The 22,165-nt window shown below is 37.0% G+C and overlaps 1 protein-coding gene across 1 annotated transcript in view; it reads left to right on the plus strand.

Moving 5' to 3' along the window:
- Positions 1 to 22,165, plus strand: part of LOC126867317 (proteoglycan Cow) — a 236,965-nt gene that overhangs the window by 140,883 nt on the left and 73,917 nt on the right. The window contains exon 2 of the mRNA XM_050621709.1: positions 4,387 to 4,444. Coding sequence (XP_050477666.1) covers positions 4,387 to 4,444 — 58 coding nt within the window. The remainder of the gene's footprint in view (positions 1 to 4,386; positions 4,445 to 22,165) is intronic.

Genomic DNA, 22,165 nt, shown 5'->3' on the forward strand with positions numbered 1-22,165 from the left:
ACGACTCTGGTTATAAACAATATTAATCTTCAGGAATACACAAAAGTCTATACACGACAGTTAATACGTACAGTTTAACACACGAGGAGCATAATTTCGCAATTATTAGGTTGGCAACTAAGTGATTGCGGAGTTTGTCATTACCACCTAATGACAAAATCTGCAATCACTTAGTTGCCAACCCAATATGTCCATTTTGGACCAATTTGAGATATTTATGAGTTTTAGTTGTTAGAATATTCAAATATTAATTGAAACTATTATACGAGAAGATTAAAGAAATTATTTTGATAATTTTTGAGATATAAGTGATAAATTGGACATGTCAATGTCCGTTAAACGTGACCAGAATTTTCATAGCAAAGTCATTCAGATGTATTCGAATTTCAAAGGCAAAGAGTCAGGGAAATCATGACAGAAGGAAGCGTCTTGTTCTTCACGCCCCCTGTTAAAATACACGAAGGGTGTCTAATAAATTTCGAGAGGGCCGGCATTAGCAACGTTCCCGATCACTGTAATTACTCGCAGAGACAAGGAATTCGTTTCTAGGCGAGGACGATGGTTTGGCTGCAGTAAATTCGACGTTGCGCCGCGTTTCACAAGCTAAGCTATTCCTTATTCCATCCGATGATAATTACAGGGTGTCGAGTCTCGTCGTTTGCAGCGATTCGCAGCAGGGCAATTTGAAAGTCCGAAACGCGGCGAAATAGTTGAAGCGGCACCCCTCGTGTCTTCGAATTTCGCTCGAGAAACTACCGTTATCCTGCTAATTGTAAAATATCATTCCGTTCTAATTGCATACTCGTGTGAAACGCGACGAGAGCGAGGCTCTCTTGTTTAACACGTTGACGATGGTCATCGGTAATGCACGTTCCTTCGCTAAATTCTTTAGAATTATCGAGATAAGTTTCGTGAACCAAGCAATGTTCAACAATGCGAATGATTTAAGGGGGTGTCCTGAATTAGAATGTTTTAAAACAGCGTCCTTTTGTGAATTTTTTTTTCTTTTAAAAGGGAAGGAAAGAAATGAAGTTATTGAATTTTGAGATATGGTTTTATATATATTTAACGAATACAAAAAAATTTTTTTTAAAGTAAAAAAAGAAATTATAACAGATTTCTAAGCCTATTTCATGGGCTGCAGTTTTCAATCGGCGGGAAAGATCCACCTCGTAATTCTTGACCGAAACAAAAAACCAAAAAAGAATTAAATTATTATATATTTTTCTTCTCGATGAACTAAAAAAGTTCGTCAAAAAGTTTATTTAAATAATTGTTGTAGCACCTTAAAGTTTATTTTTTCTTTTTATAAAACACGTTTTTTCTTTGAACCCGCCAAAATTTTTAATTTCATACTGTTTTCTGCTTCTTTTTTTTAGTTCATCGAGAAGAAGAATATATAATAATTTAATCCTTTTTTGGTTTTTTGTTTCGGTCAAGAATTACGAGATGGATCTTAGAAATCTGTTATAATTTCTTCTTTACTTTAAAAAAAGTTTTTTTGTATTCGTTAAATATATATAAAACCATACCTCAAAATTTAATAGCTTCATTTCTTTCTTTCCCTTCTAAAAAAAAAATCACAAAAAGACGCTGTTTTAGAACATTCTAGTTCAGGATACCCCTTAAATGCACGTCCTCTTGAAAATAAGTGGGCAAATATAATATAATATTTCGTGGAAATGAAGTGTTGCTACGGTGTATATTTACAGTGGCTACAAAAAGTATTTGTACAAAAGTTTGTAATTAATTAAGACCCGGTATATTACATTTCGTATCATCTGATAGTACCTTCATGCCACTACAAAAATTTAATGCTATGAAAATGAAATGCGAAACTTGATAAAAAGTGTTTCGTTGGAAATTAATGGTATGTACAAATACTTTTTGCGGCCGGTGTATTTGAATTTATTGCGACTGCCAGAACAAAATATGTGAAATTCGCGTGGCCTTCCATCGCCGCTAAAATATTTGTCTTTTGAAACTCGTCGATCTTTCCTACGACATTTCAAAGCTATTTGCGCGTGACGCTAACATGCCGTCACCCACCTTCCAGGTCATGACGTCAACGTTGAGTCATCGGCAGTCAACGCGTTAATGCTTGTTACGTTATGTTACACAGCAGTGAGAATGTTTAACAGAAAGTAGCAGAAAAATCGACTTTTAACGGAAACCTGGTAAATTGATGATTCGGACGCGAGTACGCGAACGTTTTTCACCGAAATGCCACGTACAGAGCGTGGGCGCGATTTGCATGAAAATTAAAATATCACTCGGTAAATGGATATTGTAAATCGGTGTCTAAAAATGTTACATTTTATCTTTCCTTGTGCACAGTGGAATATCATTAGGACAGTGTGAGAGTGAGGTAGTTGAGTGAAAAAAATTGATCATCTATTGTTGTAGTACCGCGAAGTTAGGAAAATAACTGCAAACAATGTAAAGTAAAAATACAACGAGTATAAGAATCGTTAAAGCAACGTTCACACGTTCAATATTATTGTCAATATTTGAGGTCCTCTACGTTGTATTGAAATATATTTACATTAATCGTCTAGAGGATTTCTTACATACGATAATGCTGAGAACCTTAAATATTTACGATACTATTGATCATAATATTGATCCTCTGAACGTCCCGTAAGAAATTCTCGAGAAGTAAACAGTTCAAGAAAGGAAAAAATATGAAAGGAACTCTCTTCTCTTACGCAGCAATAGGATTCATTGAAGAAAAGAAACGTTAAACGAAAAAGAAAACAGGGAAATAAAGGAAAAAGCAATACCGTAAAAGGGACGAAAAGATAGAAAATCGAAAAGGAGAAAAATAAAACAACAAACGATGTCTAGAAAGAACACGAGTTATAGAAGGTAATTTTGAATTCACCAAGCACTCTCTCAGAATTTTGTCCGCAACCTCTCCAATTTCTGCAACCTCTCGGAAAACACGGTCGAAAGATCTCGAACTCCACTCAGTTTCGTTCGAAACTGTTGGTCAGCAATAATATAGCCTAGATGATGAAGCCAGTTTCTCCTTCGGTATTTCAGATATTATCCTGGAATTGTTGCAAACTGGCACGTGAACTATCACGCGAGCGTTTCGCGATATCCCTTCGTTTCACTCTTGGTATTCGGTAGCACGGGACGACCTCGGCCTAAACTTTGAAACGACTCGTTTTTAACCGCGCAACCCTGAATTTTATGCACGTGATGAGCGATCGTTGTTGGTCGTTTCGCCCACGACCGCAACCAAGGTTGTTGCGGTACTCGACGAAAGACTGTTGGCGCAGGACAAGGCTGAACCATGAATCTCGTGACACGAGCCACGACCTTCGATACCGGCCGTGCTAAAAACGCGAGCTGCGGTATATTCGCTCGTGAAAGTATTTCAACATTTATACACAATTTTTATTTATAGAAAAATCCACATATTATGCGTATAGATTCATCGTCACTGTGGCAAGACACAAGCGACACGATTACGTTGGCAAATTCTCTGAAACCGATCTAAAAATGCATGCAAGGCAACAAGTTTGTTCTGATCAGTGATCTCAATACGTCTTGAAGATCTTCCAATGTGCCATATATATTTCATTGGAATGCCACTTTAAACAAGATATAATCACGAAATTATTTGAACGCTTACCATAGAAAACTTTCATGTGAATATCGTGTATGTTTTATAAAAGATTTCAAAATTTCATTAGTGTTGCAACAAGACACGACTGTCGTCATTATATTGGCAAAATTTGAAATGAATCTGATTTATTGAAGTTACGAGACGTTTACTATGAATTTACAAAGTGAATATTCATCCTAAGTATTTAATAATAAGTATTAAAAGATGATCCTACTGAATAGCGAAACTTATTAATATTACGGATATAATCACAGTCGAATGTCGTGACAGTGTTAATGAGTTTTTGAAAATGTTCCGTATAATACACGTAAAATATTCATGGAACGTTTGTACAAGTGTTTGAATATTTTCGCGAGCCGGCGTACGCTGCTTTTACGACGCATACTTTGCATCGAGAAAAGATCATGGAGGATTTATGAAAATTCGAGGAACGGGAAATGGGTTTTACTTTAATTGTCTCGAAGGAAGCAACGATCGTTCCGTTTGCTTCCATTTCCTTCTCTTTACTACAGACCAGCTTTGTTATCATTTTCGTGTTTGTAACCTCGGATTACGCAAAGCGCGGATTACTCGTTGTTACGTAACAATGAAGAGAATTTCATTATTGGATTTCATGTAAAATCGTGTGCTCGCGGCGGATTATTGAAAAAATACCTTCAGAGATGTTTTAAATAAATAAATTAGCGAAATAGAGCGGAGAAGGATATTGCAGGTGTATAATTTTAATTGGAAATATTCTTTTGTTACAGGATGATACGCGTATAATGAAAGTGGGCGATAAGAAAAGATGGATACACGACCCAAATAGTAAGTATCGAATATTCAATTAGGTATGAAAATAAAGCTTTGTATACAACGAGACGAGCTTGATGTAGTTGCATTCGTTAAAAAATATTTTTAATCCTAAATTTAGTATTCTCCCTGATAACTTCTAATTTAATTAATTTTAATCATATCTATATCTTAAAATTAGTGTAGTGACATAGAAAGAGAGAGAAAGAAAGATTGAATATTTTATAAATCATAGAATTGCTGGAAGCAAATTTGAAAGAATTTTACGAATTCTCTAATAAAATATTCAGAATCGAGATATTAATGTTAATTAACAGCTCTATAACCAAAATTTTGTTAATCTCGTTCTTTGAAATGATTATCCTATATAGATATATAGAAGAATAAATTTATTGATACAATTGATCGAATCGAATTTCAGTGAAATTTATCTATCAAACAATCGGATTAACTTCAGGATCCAATTTCTTACGGTCAGAATAAAGTATGGCTAGATGGTGTAAAATTTATTACATTCATATTTATCAATTAAGATATAAATATGAAAATAAAGAGGTGACTGTGCAAATATTTTACAATTCACTGTATATTTTAACGTTACATAAAACAGCCGGTAATGATCACCAGCTAAATGTCGAATCACGCTATTATTCACATATTAAAGCTGTAACAATTAATCAAATTTTAACGTGCCACCAAATTGCCCATTTTTTCATATCCTCGAAACCAGACCGTACGTTGCAATTTAATAATCGCGATATCTGTTAATTGACGACTCTGGCGCGATCAGAAATTTATCATTGAAAAACGATTAAAATCATTGTTACTCGTCTGATTGGAAAGTTAGTCGCTTCTATTCTACCCGCTCCATCGATGTGTTCTTTTTTTATTCCCAGGCTAAATAGCCAATTACTTCGAACTTTGGGGCTAACCCACTTCTTGAAGTGCAAATTCTCTCACTAGAAGAAAGAAAAAAAGAAGGAAGGAAGAAAGGAAAAAAGGTAGCGAGAGGGGGTGGGTGCGTTAAAGTTTGCCAAGAAGTTCGGCGAACCTTTGGTAGGAAAATTATGTTAATCGGTCCGAGGGATACGTAACTTTTTTCTTTTCCTTCCAGCTACTTTGTGCCACGGTTGCAAATACTGTTACGAAATTTGCTTCTGATTAACTTTTCCATACGCACCGTACGATGAAACTGTTCTACTTTCCAAACTCTAAGTTTCCTAGAAGAAATAGATTGTTCGCATTGGCTACAGAAGTATAGAAAACAATATTCGCTAACTAATTAATACCTAAGATACATAATTATTTACCAATTAAATTCGCTAATTAATCGACTAAAGTAAAGTTTATTTGTTACAAAATATATATGGTCGTTTGAAATTTCATATTGTATGAATTGGTACGTATGAAGCGTAATGTGGATTTTAAAGAGAACCCATGAATTAAAGAATGTAATATAACGTAAATCCGGAAATTCTTTATGCAAACTCGAAAGAGAAGGTCTGGGTTAAATAAATAACAAAATAATAAAGTGAAGCAACTGCACCGTATTAAATGTGCAAACATTATTGACTTATTTACATATTTATAGAATACGTGTAAGTCGTAGTTGGTAATGCAAATGGTTTAAAAAAAATAAACAAAAAACAGTTACTATACTCTCTGCTCGAGTTATTGTTCAAATATTTTATCATATTTGAGGAAACCATTTATGGAAGAGTGCATCGTTCAAAATTTCCAAACTTTCTTAGATTCCCCTGTTATCTCTCAAATTTCTCAAACTCCATAAAACCTCGCAGAGACAGTCGACCAGAAATTGATTACACATTCAATGTTCAATTGTTTCAAATTCGGGACAAAGCTTACGTATTCTTCGTTTGTCACTATTGAAAACCATCGTATCGTTTATGGTTTTCCGACCAAGCTAGTGGCGAATTTATCGATGGAAAAAGAAAGCATAAATCCGGCGGAAAACGTAATATCAACGCGTTCTGTCATTTACGCAGAAAAATCCTATGAAAAGTATATTTATCGTGTTTTCTCGTCCCTAGGCCGGCCAATATGTTTCCAGGGCTGTGCTCGTTTAATGCGCACAATGTTGCCGTACCGATTCCATAAATATTCAACATTTGCTAGGCACCAATATAATCCGCAAATAAATTCGTTTGCCGCGGTTTCCTCGATCTATCCGGTTAATTAATCATTTCTTTCTATCGTTCGTTGCTGTGATTATTTTCTTTCCTCTACCAGCAATAAATATCGCGCTCCTTTACCCTTGTAATCTAAAAAATCCATAGTGATTTTGCGATAAAAATGCGAAACACTTTCGATGCTTTCATCCCTTTCTTCCCTTTTACGTATCTTTCAGTTATGTTCCTCCATTTATCTTCTTTTCTCTTCGTTACGCGTTTCCAAAGTATCTCTGCTTCTGCTCCAAATTTCATTATTTTCATCTGCTGTTAATTCCTAGATCCTTCATCACATGTTCACGCGTCTCATTAAGAACTCTTCTAAAAATATTTTCCTAGTTGCAATCAGAATGTTCATAATAAAAAATGATTCTCCTGAGCCAATTTCCGCCTCGATATAACATTTCAAAAGGTACGTAAAGTAATTTTTTCACCTTGCCAATAATAGAACCAATTACTTTGACCAACGAGAATTCATTCATCTCTCGCATATTTTCCTTTCGTTTTAATTATACACAGAGTGCGTCCGATTCCATGCCCGTGTTATTTTTTCCCCCTCTTCTTTTTTCTTTTTTATTTTTTCGTTTTCAGCAAATTTGTTTCACCGTGGAGAGCGCGTCTTTGAAACTATACGAGGCGGAATCGGTGCTGCATTCTCAAAAAGAAAGAGGATTCCGTTTTGAATCGTTAGTAAAGGAGCTACGCGATTGTACGAACGAAACAAATACAATTCTTTTGTAAATTGCGCTGTTAGATCAGCTTGGCGAACGACACACAAAGAATGAATGTAATCGTGCGCACTCGTTCTGTTATTGCCACGATTACAGTTCTGCCGTTTTATCTTTTATCGTACCGTCCATCACGTTACGCCCTTTCACTGCTTTTACTTCCATATGTTTGTTTTCCTTTCTTCCTTTTCCCTCTGCTATTTTTATTTCTTTCATTTACCAACATGTGCAAACGGTATCATACTTTTTGTTCGAACCGGTTTATTGAAATTTGTTTGACTGTTCGTAGGTAGTTTTTGATCATTCGTCGTTTTGTATTTGAGCTGTGTGTAACGAAGAAAAATTACTTTACATTTAATCTCATGGTATCGATATTAGACAGGAAAAATCTATGGATTATTTTTTAATGAAATTATTTTAATTTTCACCTTATTTGTATTCGCACGTTTCTGTACACGGGTTTAAGTACTGTATACTCGGTGGATGATGCATATTTACTTGTTTTTACTATGCATTCCATTTCGTTTTCAAATTGCTAGACTGTCTCTGTACGAGTATCGTAAATGAATAAATATTTATTAGAAAAAGGATTTTGAAAGACATAACAGAACTTTATTCTACATCTTCGACTCGCTTCTACCACAGAAATCACATCTTTTCCGCTTTTATCACCATTTCGCAAACATTCTGTATACTAAGATTATCTTGCGATCAGGATTGATACGTTCCAAACGTATAAATCACTGCCAGTAAATTATCACACTGTGTATATTCGTATTCGATTCACGTTTCCATAAACGCGATCAGAGAAACGGAACCCAGGCAGAAATTCGTTTCAACCGCTAAATATCGTAATGAGTATCGTACCTTGGCACATTTCATACATTTTTGCGTGTCATGCATTTTCGCATCCTTAAATTTCTCATAAGCGCGCAAAAATCCACAGTCCGCTAATTACACGCAGTACGATGGTAATATTATAATGCCAACTTTTACTCAAAGCCGTGTGTCAAAAGTCGAAAGTATGAACGCGTTCCACGCGAGTCGCTGGAAAATTTCGCCGAGCAGCAGTCAGAGAACAAAGGTAGAGGAATCGATAAATCAGATTTGTCCCCTTCCTGGAGGCGACGTTTTTCCACTGGTTCGTTCGTTAAATTGAATCGCGAGGCGAGAGAGCCGCGCGCGCGTCCAATCGCCGGTATACCCGCCGCAATTACTTTGTCCCCTTTCGCCGGAAATAACCGCGGATCCGGCCGCTGATTCCAGGCTGGTCATAATAATAGCCCCGTCGCGTCGGTTAGCCCTTTGTGCATACCGCGTTACGTTCTTCTTGCTGCGGCCGAACGTAAGCGTGGCAGGGTTGCGTTTAGGGGGTTGAAACGAATGTCACGTGTTCGTCGGTGGAAAGGGGTTGAACAGTCCGGCGATTACTGCAAATCAGAGGGAATAATCGATGGGGTTGTTGGAAGGGTTCGATTTGTGCAAGTGTTTTTTTCCCCTGCTTTCTCCGGGGTCAATGGTTAGTAGTTTGAGGCAAATGGTTTTTCGTAGCAATTGCAACTGAATTTTTTCTAACGGTAGTTGGTTAGTTGATGTTCGGTTTCAATTTGTGCTGGTGTTTGTCTTCTGCTTTCTCGAGGACGAATGGCTAGTGGTTTAGGGCAAATGGTTTTCGCGATGGATTCTGAAAGCATTTGGAATTAAATATTTCTAGGGATGGTTGGATAATTAATACTCGGCTTCGATTTGTACTAGTGTTCGTTTTTCCTGTCTTCTCCAGGGTCAATGGTTAATAGTTCGAGGCAAATGGTTTTCGCGATGGATTCTGAAAGCATTTGGTATTAAATATTTCTAGAGATGGTTGGATAATTAATACTCGGCTTCGATTTGTGCTAATCTTCGTTTTTCCTGTCTTCTCCAGGGTCAATGGTTAATAGTTTGAGGTAAATGGTTTTTCGTAGCAATTGCAACTGAATTTTTTCTAACGGTAGTTGGTTAGTTGATGTTCGGTTTCAATTTGTGCTGGTGTTTGTCTTCTGCTTTCTCGAGGACGAATGGCTAGTGGTTTAGGGCAAATGGTTTTCGCGATGGATTCTGAAAGCATTTGGAATTAAATATTTCTAGGGATGATTGAGAAGTAGCACATAGTCTTTAATCTTTGACCTATCCGCTACGAGAATAGATCAATGAAGTAAGAAGTTGCATGAACTTTGAAGAAACTTTATAAAGATCTTGAGACGCCCACCTCCCGATCGAACTCTTCCGTGCGGATCGCGATTGGCGAAATATCGTTATAAAAATACATTTCTTCTGGAAAATAGACTATTTTTTATTTGCAACGTAATCAAGACTTCGTGACCTGTTTGGGAATCGCAGAGTAGATTGAGAGAAGAGATTGGGAGAAAATTGAAGAAGAAGTTCGAAAGTAAAATGGAAAAAGATAGAAGAGGAGGAGTAGTAGTGTTAGATTAAAAGTATCTAGTAGAATTATTTATGTTGGGACATGAAGTACCTATGAATTAATGCTGAACGAGCAGAAAGTTGTTATTCGTAAATTTGATTTTGAAAATGAAATAGAAAGAACTTGTAGCATCGAAAATTTCGTGATTCCTTTTAACGGTGAATGATAACAGACAAAATTTTCTGAATTAAAAAATATCTATCTTTTTTCTCTTTCATAAATTCATCGAATAATTAATTTTAAAACAGCAGAGGCAGTAATGGTAAATAAATAAAAATTTCTTATTAAAAAGAATGGAAAATTCTAATTTCAGGAAATTAATGACTATATTAATATGAACGTGATATCAACATAATGAAACAAATAATTTCAAATTACGAGAATAAGGTACGATACGTATATCAAAAAATTTAATTATAGTGATGTGTTTTATGAATATACTTTTAATTATAAAATGTAATATACATATGAAATATACATATTAAAATACATAATCCAGCGTCATAAATTCTTTTCCAACTTTTCTACTCTTCCCATTCTTCTTCAAACATAAAGTGACCCGACCACGTTGTTCGATTATAATCACAAACTCACCCAAAGAATTAACCTCCTAAAACGCAAAACAAGAGAAAAAGACATTAACCCAGAGAATTCCCCCTTCTGTCGCTCATACGTTAAATGCTGAAACAAAGGCACACGCTAACTAACAATAGGAAGAGCTGCTCAACTATAGGAGTAAGTACAGTAACTATAAAAATATAAAAACGAATTTCTTTGTAACTCGGAATAGTTGCAAACACCTTGCGACTTGACTTAACGCAAAATTGCAGTAAAATCCAATATTCTACTAAAGAAACATCAGTAATATACTCATTGTCCACAAAAACACAGAAATCGATAACTATATTACAAAGTACTATCGTTTAAAATGTTAATAACTGAAGCTGTCGAAATTTATGTCAACTTGCCACTAATTAATCCTCTACCAAATATTACACGGAAACTATGGTTTCTCCGTGGTTACTTCCCCGTAGAATACAGGATGGCTCGTAAGCACCACACTTCGGCAGTGGTTTTACACACGAAAACGATAAAAAGAAAGTTCGCGTATCTTCGCAAGCTGCGTTCAAGATGACCTGCGTGCGTACGAGCGCAGAACGCGAAGACGATTTATCATCGATTGGAAACTTTCACAAGATTAGAACACAAGCTTCGACGTTAAATATCGAGCTCTGTTTGTGACCAGATAGGCGAAATTAGTTCAACTACATTCGTCTTTCCATGGAATTATTCCAACGATAAAATTCGTTGTAACCCGAAAACGAAATGAAACAGAACATTTTTTATTATTTCTACGTGCAGAACCCACCGGTCTAATGTCGAACAGTCCGTACGATCGAAGAAACGGCAAAGACGTTGTTCAACCTGTAAATCTCGTCTCGCGTGACACTAGTTGTCTGATTTTAATGGCGGCATAAATCGCTGTCGAAAAAGCGTGGCCGCTCCCGATCCGCGCGTACAACTTGTTACTTTGATTCCAATAACATCCGTGCCAGCCGCTCGTAAATTTTATCGGCGTAACGATACGAGCAATTACGCGATATCTATATAATTTAATCGTGTATCGAAACCGGAATAACCGCGTGATCCTTCCCGCGAGCTCGTCCACGCTCACCATTCCACCAACCTTATCTTTCCCGTTTATCTTTCGTTGCCTCAGGCGATACACACACGAGCCATCGTTCTTTGTGCGACCGTTAGGTACGAATCTAAGCATGTGTGGGCGCATCCTTAATTCGGATGCAGCGGCACGTCGTGACTCTTCGCTGATATACAGCCACGAGGACAGATTTCCTCGCTTAATTTAAGCAGTGACCGAGGAATTTTCTTCCTTGAGAAATTCTCGCGGACCAGGGGGTGTGTCTTCGCGAAATATCGCAAGCGGTGCGACGTGTTTCTTGCCCTCGTACATTCTTCCTGAGTTATTCAGTCAGCGATATCTATTTTCTTTTGGATCTTTTTTTTTTTTTCTTTCTGCTTCTTTCGGATCTTTTCTAGTAGTCGGAGGTTGGTTCTTTAGAAGCGAAAGTTTCTTGAAGGGAGAATTATTACTATAGTTATCGTGGATTGTGATAGTTCTATAAATCACGCGACTATTGTAATCTTCTCTGAAACTTTTCTATCGTAGATATCGATTTTTCTGTTTTTCATTGGAATTCGCGAATATTGTAAATGAGCTGTCTAAAATAAAGTATTCTTCAGCGTGCCTTTTATCGAACGCGAAGCTACCATAAATTTGGAAAATTTGCTATTTTCTCGTCGGCAACTTTCCTTTGAAGCATTTAAAAGTTTCATAGAAATTATTTAGATGCGAAATGGTAGATGAAATGGTATAACTCTGCAAGTATTATTTTATATGCTTATCGTTCGTCATAAAAAATATAATTTTCTGTGTGTATAAACAAATTTCTACGTTTTAAATTAGCCGCTATGAACAAGAATCCTTTAAATTGAAACTAGAACAGCCCTTAGCAATATAATTTACTACGTTCAGCTATCAGCATCAAAGTTACGTGATTTCCAAGAGTTATTACAATTAACTTGCATAGCTATCATTTTTCTCTCCTTTGAAGCATTCGTAAACTTGACAGAAATTTTCTAAATACAAAGACGAGTACTGTCTCTCGCAATGTTTCATTATATCCGGCCTGAAGGCTAGATTTCCATAAGTTTCACAAATACTGTAATTTCCTATACAATTTACCTGAACAGGAAACTTCTTTCTTCTTGGCCACCTATAATTTACGTAGAAATTTTTATTATTATATAACTTTATCACATACATCGTTGCAATTTTCTGTCTGACTTATCTAATTATCAAATACCTACACTTCTCTTAACTATTTATTATCATTATTATTGTTGCTTAGTCCGTGCCTTTCGGCTTTGGACGAACTTTCGGTTTTACATCTGTTATGTCTATTTCTCTTCTTATATGTCTACCTGCCCTCTTTTCCACTCTATTCTATTGCATTACCTTACTTATTCTACCTCTAAAAATTAAAATTACAAATTATAAATTAGCAACTAATGACTATTGCAACTTTGGTTTTTAGCCTCCTTGCTGTGCCTCTTTCCTGTCGTTTGCCCTTCTCTTCTATATTATTGCTTTCAGTTCTGTTAAACCTTCTGCAGTCTCGTTTAGCGTTTTCCTATGTCCTTTGGTCCTCCCGTTATTTCACATTCTCCTATTACATGTCTTAGGTCTTTCTCTTAACTATTTTATTACCTAAACTTATGACACTGTAATATTGTCACGTCGGAGACACAATAAATCACGAAACCGATAGATCGCCGGTGATCTCCTCGCGTTGCAGTTCGAACGTTTCACGAATAAGATGAAGAAATTGAACTTTATATATGATGATAGAATTTATTATGCAAATCCAACAGAATGACGGTTCAAAGTTTTACAGAATGGTTCAAAGTATTACAAGAGACTGAGTCAAAATATTTTAACAGACTGGGGCGAGCGCTTATTTTGGAGAGTTTTTATACTCAGGTTTTAGACCCTCTGGAGGGTTTGTCATCTGGTGCATCTCAGAGGCGCCTATTCCGTTACTATTTTATTATTGTTTCGATGGCTGTGGTATGCAGGATGTCTAGCCTATCCTATTACTGTTTCTGAGCGGGTGGTCTTCTTGAGCGTGTGACAACATCATAATACATCCACCACTCAGCATAAAGTTTTTATAATCTCCAGAAAAACATTATAATTTTCTTACGACTTTTGTAGCAACCGAATTTTCTCTCCTTACTTAACTATAAGCTTCTCAGAAATATCCCAAATATAAAGTAAAACACTGTGCCTTGCGCTGTTTAACATAAATGTTTCACAAATCAAGCACAATATCTCACTATAACTAGCACTCTAATCTCGATCCATCGATTTCCTCCCTTTGACGAGTTAAGAACAACACCAGACGATTTTTCATCTTTTTAATTATCTATAAATTTACCAGCTAACTTGGAGAATCCTCTACACGCAAACCAAAACACCGTTGGATACATACGTTTAACAGGAAACTTGCATAAATTCAAGAGATATTGCGATATTTCCAATGAAATAAATCTAATGCTGGAAGAATCGTTCAAAGAGCAACCGAGACGCCTATTGTTAGGTTCACGATTCAGCATAAAATTTGCATGAATTCAAGAAACATCTAAATATAGCCAGCAACTTCCTTATCCATTGATTTCCCTCGTTCGACTGATTAAAACGGTATCCCTCGCAATATTCGTATAGCAAGGTTCGCACAACTGGCCATAAATCTGGCCTCTAAATCATCACGCATTCCGAGAATTACCAAGGAGCCGTGGCGAACCAACCGTTATAAATTGCTATTACCTTCGTTACATTGTTCCATCGTGAATCGTGATTAACTTTATCGCGCAACACGATACTGTTTATTATTTATGTCTTTATCAGTGGATACTTAATCGCTATTACTCACCGGTCATAATATTTTTCTTAGCGGTATAGGACAGCCTGAGCCACGTGGAATATAGCGAATCCACTTCTACTACGGATATGATTAAACGTGACTACGAGATAATAATACGATCTTATCGCAGGACCACAGACGCCGACCTTACGGACAGCTAATTATATATTACGTGGTAATAGGCACGTATGAAATTAGATGCGTGATTATCTTGCTTTTATCTTGATCGGCGTTCGCCACGACGAACGTGTCCCTGTCTGAAAATCGAGGATATCAACATATGTTACATGTAAATACGTGATTGGATATCGTGGAATGTGATCGTTTGTATCAGACTATCGGAGGGATTTTATTGTATCAGAGTTAGTCGCGTTTGTCGTTATTTCGCTTTGATATTTAGAGTTACTTCGGTTACTTTCATAACAATTTTCAGGTATTTTGTTCGTTCAACGACTGATTTGATCTTCGTCGGCTTATGAAAGGAAAGGTAGACTTTTTGGAGCGTCCAATTTATTAGAAGATCGTGGGATTTATTTCTAAGACGCGTGTGAATCGTCTAGTTTCAATTTGAATTACGCTACGTTATTTTTCGTTGTACAAATTGTAAAAGTAGTTTGCTTGACTGTTTTATTGGTCTTGAAGGAAGAGAGCAAGTCTTTGGACCGCCGGATTTACTGCTAGACCGTAAATCTTGGATCCTTAGTTCGCTTGATTCGTTGGATGATTGCGTGATCGCGATGAATTAGTCGAGAGATACGTTAACCCGATAACGCCAAATTTTTCCAACTCATCCACCAAACAATTTACTCGAAACAGTTTACGCGCGTCATCCTGGACGATGGCCATCGTTCGTCAAATAATGGAGCATCGATTCACTCGGATGACTCCTTCGACCTGAAACAAGACCCGACATTATCGTCGATGACTTAGCCCACCATCTTGGCCATTAGCATCGTCAATTATTCGTCAGGCAAAATGCACGATCGATCGGTACATTATCTCCGTTTTGCAACGTCTAATTCACGCAGAAGTCTGACCATTTTGGGCCGCATTGTGCGCCGTAATTGTCAGTAGCGTAATATATGCTATAATCGATATCGTAATGCGGTTTCGAAGGGACAAGGGTTGATATTGAGAGAGAGAGAGAGAGAGAGAGAGAGAGAGAGAGAGGGAGGAAGAGGGTGGGTCATCGTACATTCGACAGTAAGATAGACGGATAATTTATGGGGTTAATGGGTTCTTGAAGCTATTACGCCGCGGGGTTGAGTGGACGCGAGTTCACCACGCTCGTTAATTTTTTAACGTGACTGACCTTGACGTTAATGAGGCTCGGCGTTTAGTTAGATTGTTCTGAAAGCGGTTACCATCTTCTGAGGAATGAGTTTCGTGATAAGTATTTCACGTTTAAATTTTTCATCGACGCTTGAGAAAATTTGGTTCGTTTTGAAAATGGTAATTTATGCTTCGGAAATTGTGAAACATAAGCCGATGCCTGCGTTAATGACGCGGTACTATGAAAGTATCATGTATATGTAAAGTTACATATAATTCAAGTAATCTTCAGTGTATAATCATATTAAAATAAAACCGATCTTTCGAATTAGAATAATCTCCTTGGTTATACGAAATATAAATGACAAAGTTCAACGACTTATTTGTCGTTGTTATATACAAATATCGCAATATCCACCATACAAACTTTCCCACAAATAAAAACCAGCAATGGAACAATTTCGGACCAAGTATCAAATATCCCATAAAATATCGAATATCGTGTCCATAAAATGAACGCTGCAACAAATAAAACACTTCTTCCTGTATAAAAAAAAAAAAAACACATTATTTGTCAGGATTCATCTATCTCGGTGTTACGAACGATCGATTCTGTTTCAATGGTATTATCAATCGACGATAAAAATCGCGAAATTGAAACACGAACGCGTGAATGAACAAAGAAAAAGTAAAATTTCTGCATGGCAAACGTGGGGAAAGAGGGTTGGAACGACGTCAGGTGGTAGAGGAATTGAGCGTATTATAATTGCAAAGGAACGTCGTATCCGGTGAGCACGCTAATTCGCTTGGAACGATTCCACCGAGCCGATTTTTGTTTCGAAAGTTCCCTCGTGGAATCCACGCCACGGTCCATTGTCGACCGACTTAAGGAACTTCGAACGTGGTCCGCGATAACTTGCCTCGATTAGCATATTACAAGCATAGATGTAATTACTTCCGTGGACAGGAAGTTGTTTATTCGCTGTCTCATTCAGATTTCATGCGAACCGATCTTGCGAATAAAATGGGTAAATGCAAATTAATCGAACGAAGAATTGGCAAGATTTCGAGCTGTAGAGTTTCTATCGGAATTTTGAATTTGCAGATTTATTTGGCTTCCGCTCGGTATCTGCGATTTTTTCAAACCTCGATATATCGAAAAGCGGTATTTAAATAAGCAAAACGTCACACAGAAATGATCGTAAAACAGAATTTGACGAATCGTCAAATAAACATGATTTTATTATTATATTTCAGCTATACAGATGAAAAACATAGCCAATTTATGGCTTTTCAACAGAAGTAATTTTACTTGATCGACGTTAATCGTATCGATTAACATATTCAAATGTAGACACTGGAAACAATTTAGAGCAACTGAAATTTCGCTGCAATTTATATTGTGACATGTACACGCACGAATTAGTCGAAGATAGAATAAGTTCGAACAAGAAGATGGCACGAAACCCTATTAAATTTCCATGTTGCTCGAGCTGTTTCACTGACCAAGCGCAATAAATCTACCTTGGAAAGATGGTTCGTGACGTCTGTCAGAAAGCAAACGTCCGTAGAAATCGTCGAAGAGACGTTGGATCCAATTCACTTGGCGCGAAGCCCCACGTGGAAACTGTCGGCTCGCATCATTGTCTTCCGCCTTCTTTGAAGCGGCACGCAAAGTTCCGGCGAACGGATTACCGTCTTGTCGATTCGTTTAGAATTTCTACGAATCTGACATAAATCTTTGTCATTGGAAATGTTTTAGAAATATCGAAGATTCGCTTATTGTACCTTTTATAAAAGAAACATTGAACTTTAACTCTGTTGTATCAATCTTCGAATTTTTATATCCGCCAATATTTCGAGAAACTCTTCGTTGTTTTTTCTTGTTTTCATTATAAATTGAAAATTGTTAGCCTTCGAACGTATAATTGGGTTCTTTGCGCCTGAAAAATTAGGTTGAACAGTTGATTGAATGGGACAGAATTGAAAGAACAATAGCGCTGTAGTTGAGAGAGGGAAATAAAATTATCTAGCATGGAATTCAAAAAGACACGAGGCAGACCGATTTAACAGTATAAAAACAGTGATAGTATTTTAAACCTACGCTCGAACAAAATAATAAAAATAAAACCGATCCTTGTATAAAATATATCGGAACTCTTTTTTATTCGCTGTCTCTGGTACCATATAAAAATGGCATTTTTGAACAGTTCTATGCGATACGTCAAATAAAATATAAATTACATTACATCCTTAATTAAATATAAATGAATATACTAAATCCAATTTAACGATAGAAAACGATTCTAAAATACAAAACTGTCATTATTTACTGCCACGATATATATATGTACATCGTATCAATATCACATTCTTTCCTTCTCAGTTTTATATATCACACACACTGCCAGATAAACTATGAAAACTAGACGTTCCTAGATATTCACTTACGCTCACCTAAAATTTTCTATGGTCACAGTAAAGCTCCTTATGTCTTCCGAAACGTTTCAAAATACTCGTTTCAATCCTCTAAACTGTAAAACCTTTAACGTCAGCGCAGTTTTACAACGACTATTAACTTAACTCGTTTTAACGTCAATTTAACTCGTCTACTAGAACAATTCAAAAATTCAATTCACCTCCCAATTCGCACCAAAATTCCCATTATCGTGCGGAACAAAAGTTCCTGTACGCGGGAACACAGCACACCTTTGTCTATCAAACGCCTTTATCTCGCAAATCCAACAAAATGCCATCGATCTCGGTATTCCAATCTCCATTTGCCGCAATTACACCGTTCCTCGAGGTACCTGCTCTTTAACGGCGTTCCATTTGCGAAAAGGTTCGTTCGTAGCACCGAGAAGAAGACTTCGATACCGAGCCCTTTGAACGGTCAGGTTTTTTTTCCTTTCTTTTTTTCTCCTCTTTTTTTTTTCTTTTCAAATCGTGTACCGATGCAAATGGCCTTCTAAGTCAGAGAAATCGGACCGAGAGGCCTCCTTAATTCGCGCCCAAGCTCCACTTTAATTCTGCCTGCCTCCTTTCCAGCGGATATTACGCGACGAGAACTCGAACATCGCGAGACAAACCTTTAATTAGACGCGTAATGAATCGCGATCTCACGCCAATCCTTTGTTTGTTTGCGATAGATGTTTTCGAGCCACTGTATTGAGGATGTTCGCCCAAAGAGACGGAGAATGTGAATTAGAGAAATATTTGAGAAAAATCCTTATTAGGATTTATTATTTAATTTAATCTAATTTAATTTGATTTAGTTTAATTTATTTTTAAACGGGTTAAATATTCTTTTTAGTACAAAGACAATACACAGTGGTATAAAGAAGAGAAGCGAAAGGACGAAACGAAAAAGAAATAACAAATGAGCAAGTAACGGTACAGAGGAAAGAAACACAGTAGAAGAAGAATGAGCAATTAAGTAAACGTAGACAATAAGATGAGCTGATTTAACATGGAGAAACTCGGCCTCGTTATCGAGTAGTACATTGTACAGCGAAGATTTTTATTTTAAGATTTTTTATTTATATTTCCCGGAGAAAGGTCAATTTCTCTCGTTATACGATTTAGCAGGGATATGCTGGGCAGAATGGGACGACAAACATTGAGACAAGACGAGCGTAGAGACCATTGGAAAACCATTTAGAAGGACGAGCTGGTGCCTTCAAATTGACAAGTGATAAGACGATGGAGTTGCTGGTTAGTCTGTGCATAATCTTCTAAAGAAAACAGGGGTCTGTAATAGTCGTTCAAATTTTGAGCGAAATGATACTTGAACATTTATGATCATAATCCAGGAACGACATAATTTTATTATTACAATATATAAAGATACGTAAGATATCGGAGGTAGAATATGCCTTGCAATTTTTAGCTGGTGAAACGAACTTTTGTTCAAGTTTACGTAAAAATCCGCGTGAAATAAAATATTAATAAAAACAGAGATTAACGCAGCTGTGATTCTAAAAGAACGAGCTCGTAATGTTAAAAAAATATTTTAGTAAAAAACATGGTGTCAAGGATATATACGATTAAAAAGTAGAACTATATATAAATATATGTAACGTATACATATGTGTATATAGGGCGGTACTCTCGGTTGAATGGTTCGAAAAAGCTTTTGTAAAACAGGTTGATGTACTGTTTTAAAATACGGTGACGTAATTTCTCGATGGAAGTAAAATGCACTCAAATCAAGGAGATCCTCACAGTCGCTGTTTAGAATGCGAATATCCGTGAATTCATTGAGGTTACATTAAGTACAGTAGTCGCGTAAAAGCAACGTGGAGACTGTTCTGGCGAGGTAAAATAGACCTGTATATAGTCAGACACTTAGAATGGATCGCATATCTAGAACTACACCTTCTACAGTCAAATGAAATGAGACTGTTCCTGTTTGGACAAGTAGAACACGACAATTTGTAGTTGAATCAGTGAAATTGGACAGTATATAGATCGGACAAATGAAATTTAAGCAGAGGAACGTATAAAGCAATTTTCCTTATCTATCTTCAAATAAGTTTTAGAATACGTTTAAATGAATGGAATTTTCAAAGTAAAAATCACGAATAAATCCATCACAGTAAATATAATAAATGTAAAAATGATTGGTAGACACGTAAGTAGTACAAATCCATATATAAGTAGACAGCTAGCAGAGGAACTAGCCATAGGATAATAGAACAGATAGAAATAAAGATGAAATAATAGAATGAATAGAAATAAATTTGTACACAGTTAAATAAACAGTGTAAATGTATTAAATTAACAGGTAGGAATATCTTTCTGTCAATCGAGATACCAGAAATAGAAATTCAACCGTAAAATGTCGTTAATCTGAGAATACATGTCACGCATCGAATACATCAACTATCGACCGAAAACGATGCAGGGTCAAAGGTACTTGGTTCACCAATTAAAAAGGAAATCTACATCCAAAAATTCCACGCAGAACCGTCGATCAAAATTTCTAAAACCATCAATAAAAAGAAAAAAGGATGATAAAAGAAAGAACGATACAAATCTCATCGATCAATTACCACCTGAAAAACCTCCGAACCCATGCACCACTTAAATCGTCAATTTAAAAAACCTCAAATGCAAACATTCCACGTGCGACGATCAATCAAAATTTCGAAGACCATCGCTGGAAAAAAGGAAAAGCATGCGTGGTTGTCACTGCAACCGAGTTAAGATTTTGCCGAAAAAAATTCTCACGTGGTCGTTGGACACGCCGATCCGGTCGAACGATCGAACACGAATAGCCAACGATCAGAGAATCACGATAGTACGTCAGGACAAATCCTTATCGGTTTTACAGGTGAAAAGGTAATCGCGATTCGCGAGTGCAGATGCGCGATGGCTGAGCCATGTTCACGGGCTTGGGGTTAATGGAGAAGAGAGAAATTCGATCCGATGCGGTATGCTCTCTGAAACGACCAATATCGCTTGTCGACTATTTCCACGCGAATGCAATTGCGCCTGGCCATTGAACGTTCGGCCACGGCACGCTACATCAAAGAAACGAATCATTTCGCCCGGTGAAAATCCCGAATTGCTTCCTTGCGTTCAACGACAGAATTAGTTTCACCCTCTCTCTCTCTCTCTCTCCCTCCCTCCGCCTCTACCCTTCGAGCCTGGTTACTCCAACAAACCCGATCAACCGTAACCCTTTCGCGACTTCGAAATCCATTTTCGACCTTTCAGAGGGGAAAAAAGGCTTTTCACCGGTCGCCTTTGAGAAATTGATTTTTGGGCGGAGTCGATGCCGATTGATCCATTGGAATTGCTTGGGGATTTGCGACTCCTCGTTGACGATAGTTGCTGGCATAGAATTTTTGTTTGCCAGACATCTATATAGTTCGGGAACTTCAAAAGGTAGAATTTGAAAAGTGAATTTCATATTACAGCGTGGAAGAATGGATAATTGAGATAGAAAATTCTAGGTTCGTTGTTTAACGATGGTTGTTCCGCGTGCAAGTCTTGTTCAAGCTTCTTTAGATATTTTTTGGAAGGTCGGAATGAATGGTGAATTTCATGTCGTAGCGTCGAAAAAGAGAACGATCGTGGATATTTCGCATTAATAAGAATTATTTGGAAATATTATTTGTAGATATTTGCGCGACTTTTCTAAATTGCAGAAGGATTATTGATTCGTTATGAGATCGATATTCAATTTTTTCTAGCGCCACCCTTTTCACGAAATAGAATTCCAATTTCAAATTACATTATCAACAACCACCATTATCGTCGCATTATCGTCGTCATTCGCGTCGATTCTTCTCTGTAGAAAAATCCTCTCCGACTTTTTTCTGCGAGGAAGAAACGAACGTTCGTGGCGAACAATATCGTAAAACGCGAGGAAATCAGGTAGGTATTCCTCGGCCGGAAGCGGTCTTAAAATTTAATAAGGCGAAACTGCGCGCGTTCCAAGGCGTCAATACGCTGGCGGATTACGAGGCCGAGGCGTAATATCGACGTACGAGGGAAGGATAGAGAAAGGTAGAATTTTTCCACGTCGTCGATCGTGACTACGAATGCTATAGTTTAATTCTGACGAACGTGAA

The sequence above is a fragment of the Bombus huntii genome, chromosome 7 (genome assembly GCF_024542735.1).
Source record: "Bombus huntii isolate Logan2020A chromosome 7, iyBomHunt1.1, whole genome shotgun sequence".
Lineage (NCBI taxonomy): Eukaryota > Metazoa > Arthropoda > Insecta > Hymenoptera > Apidae > Bombus > Bombus huntii.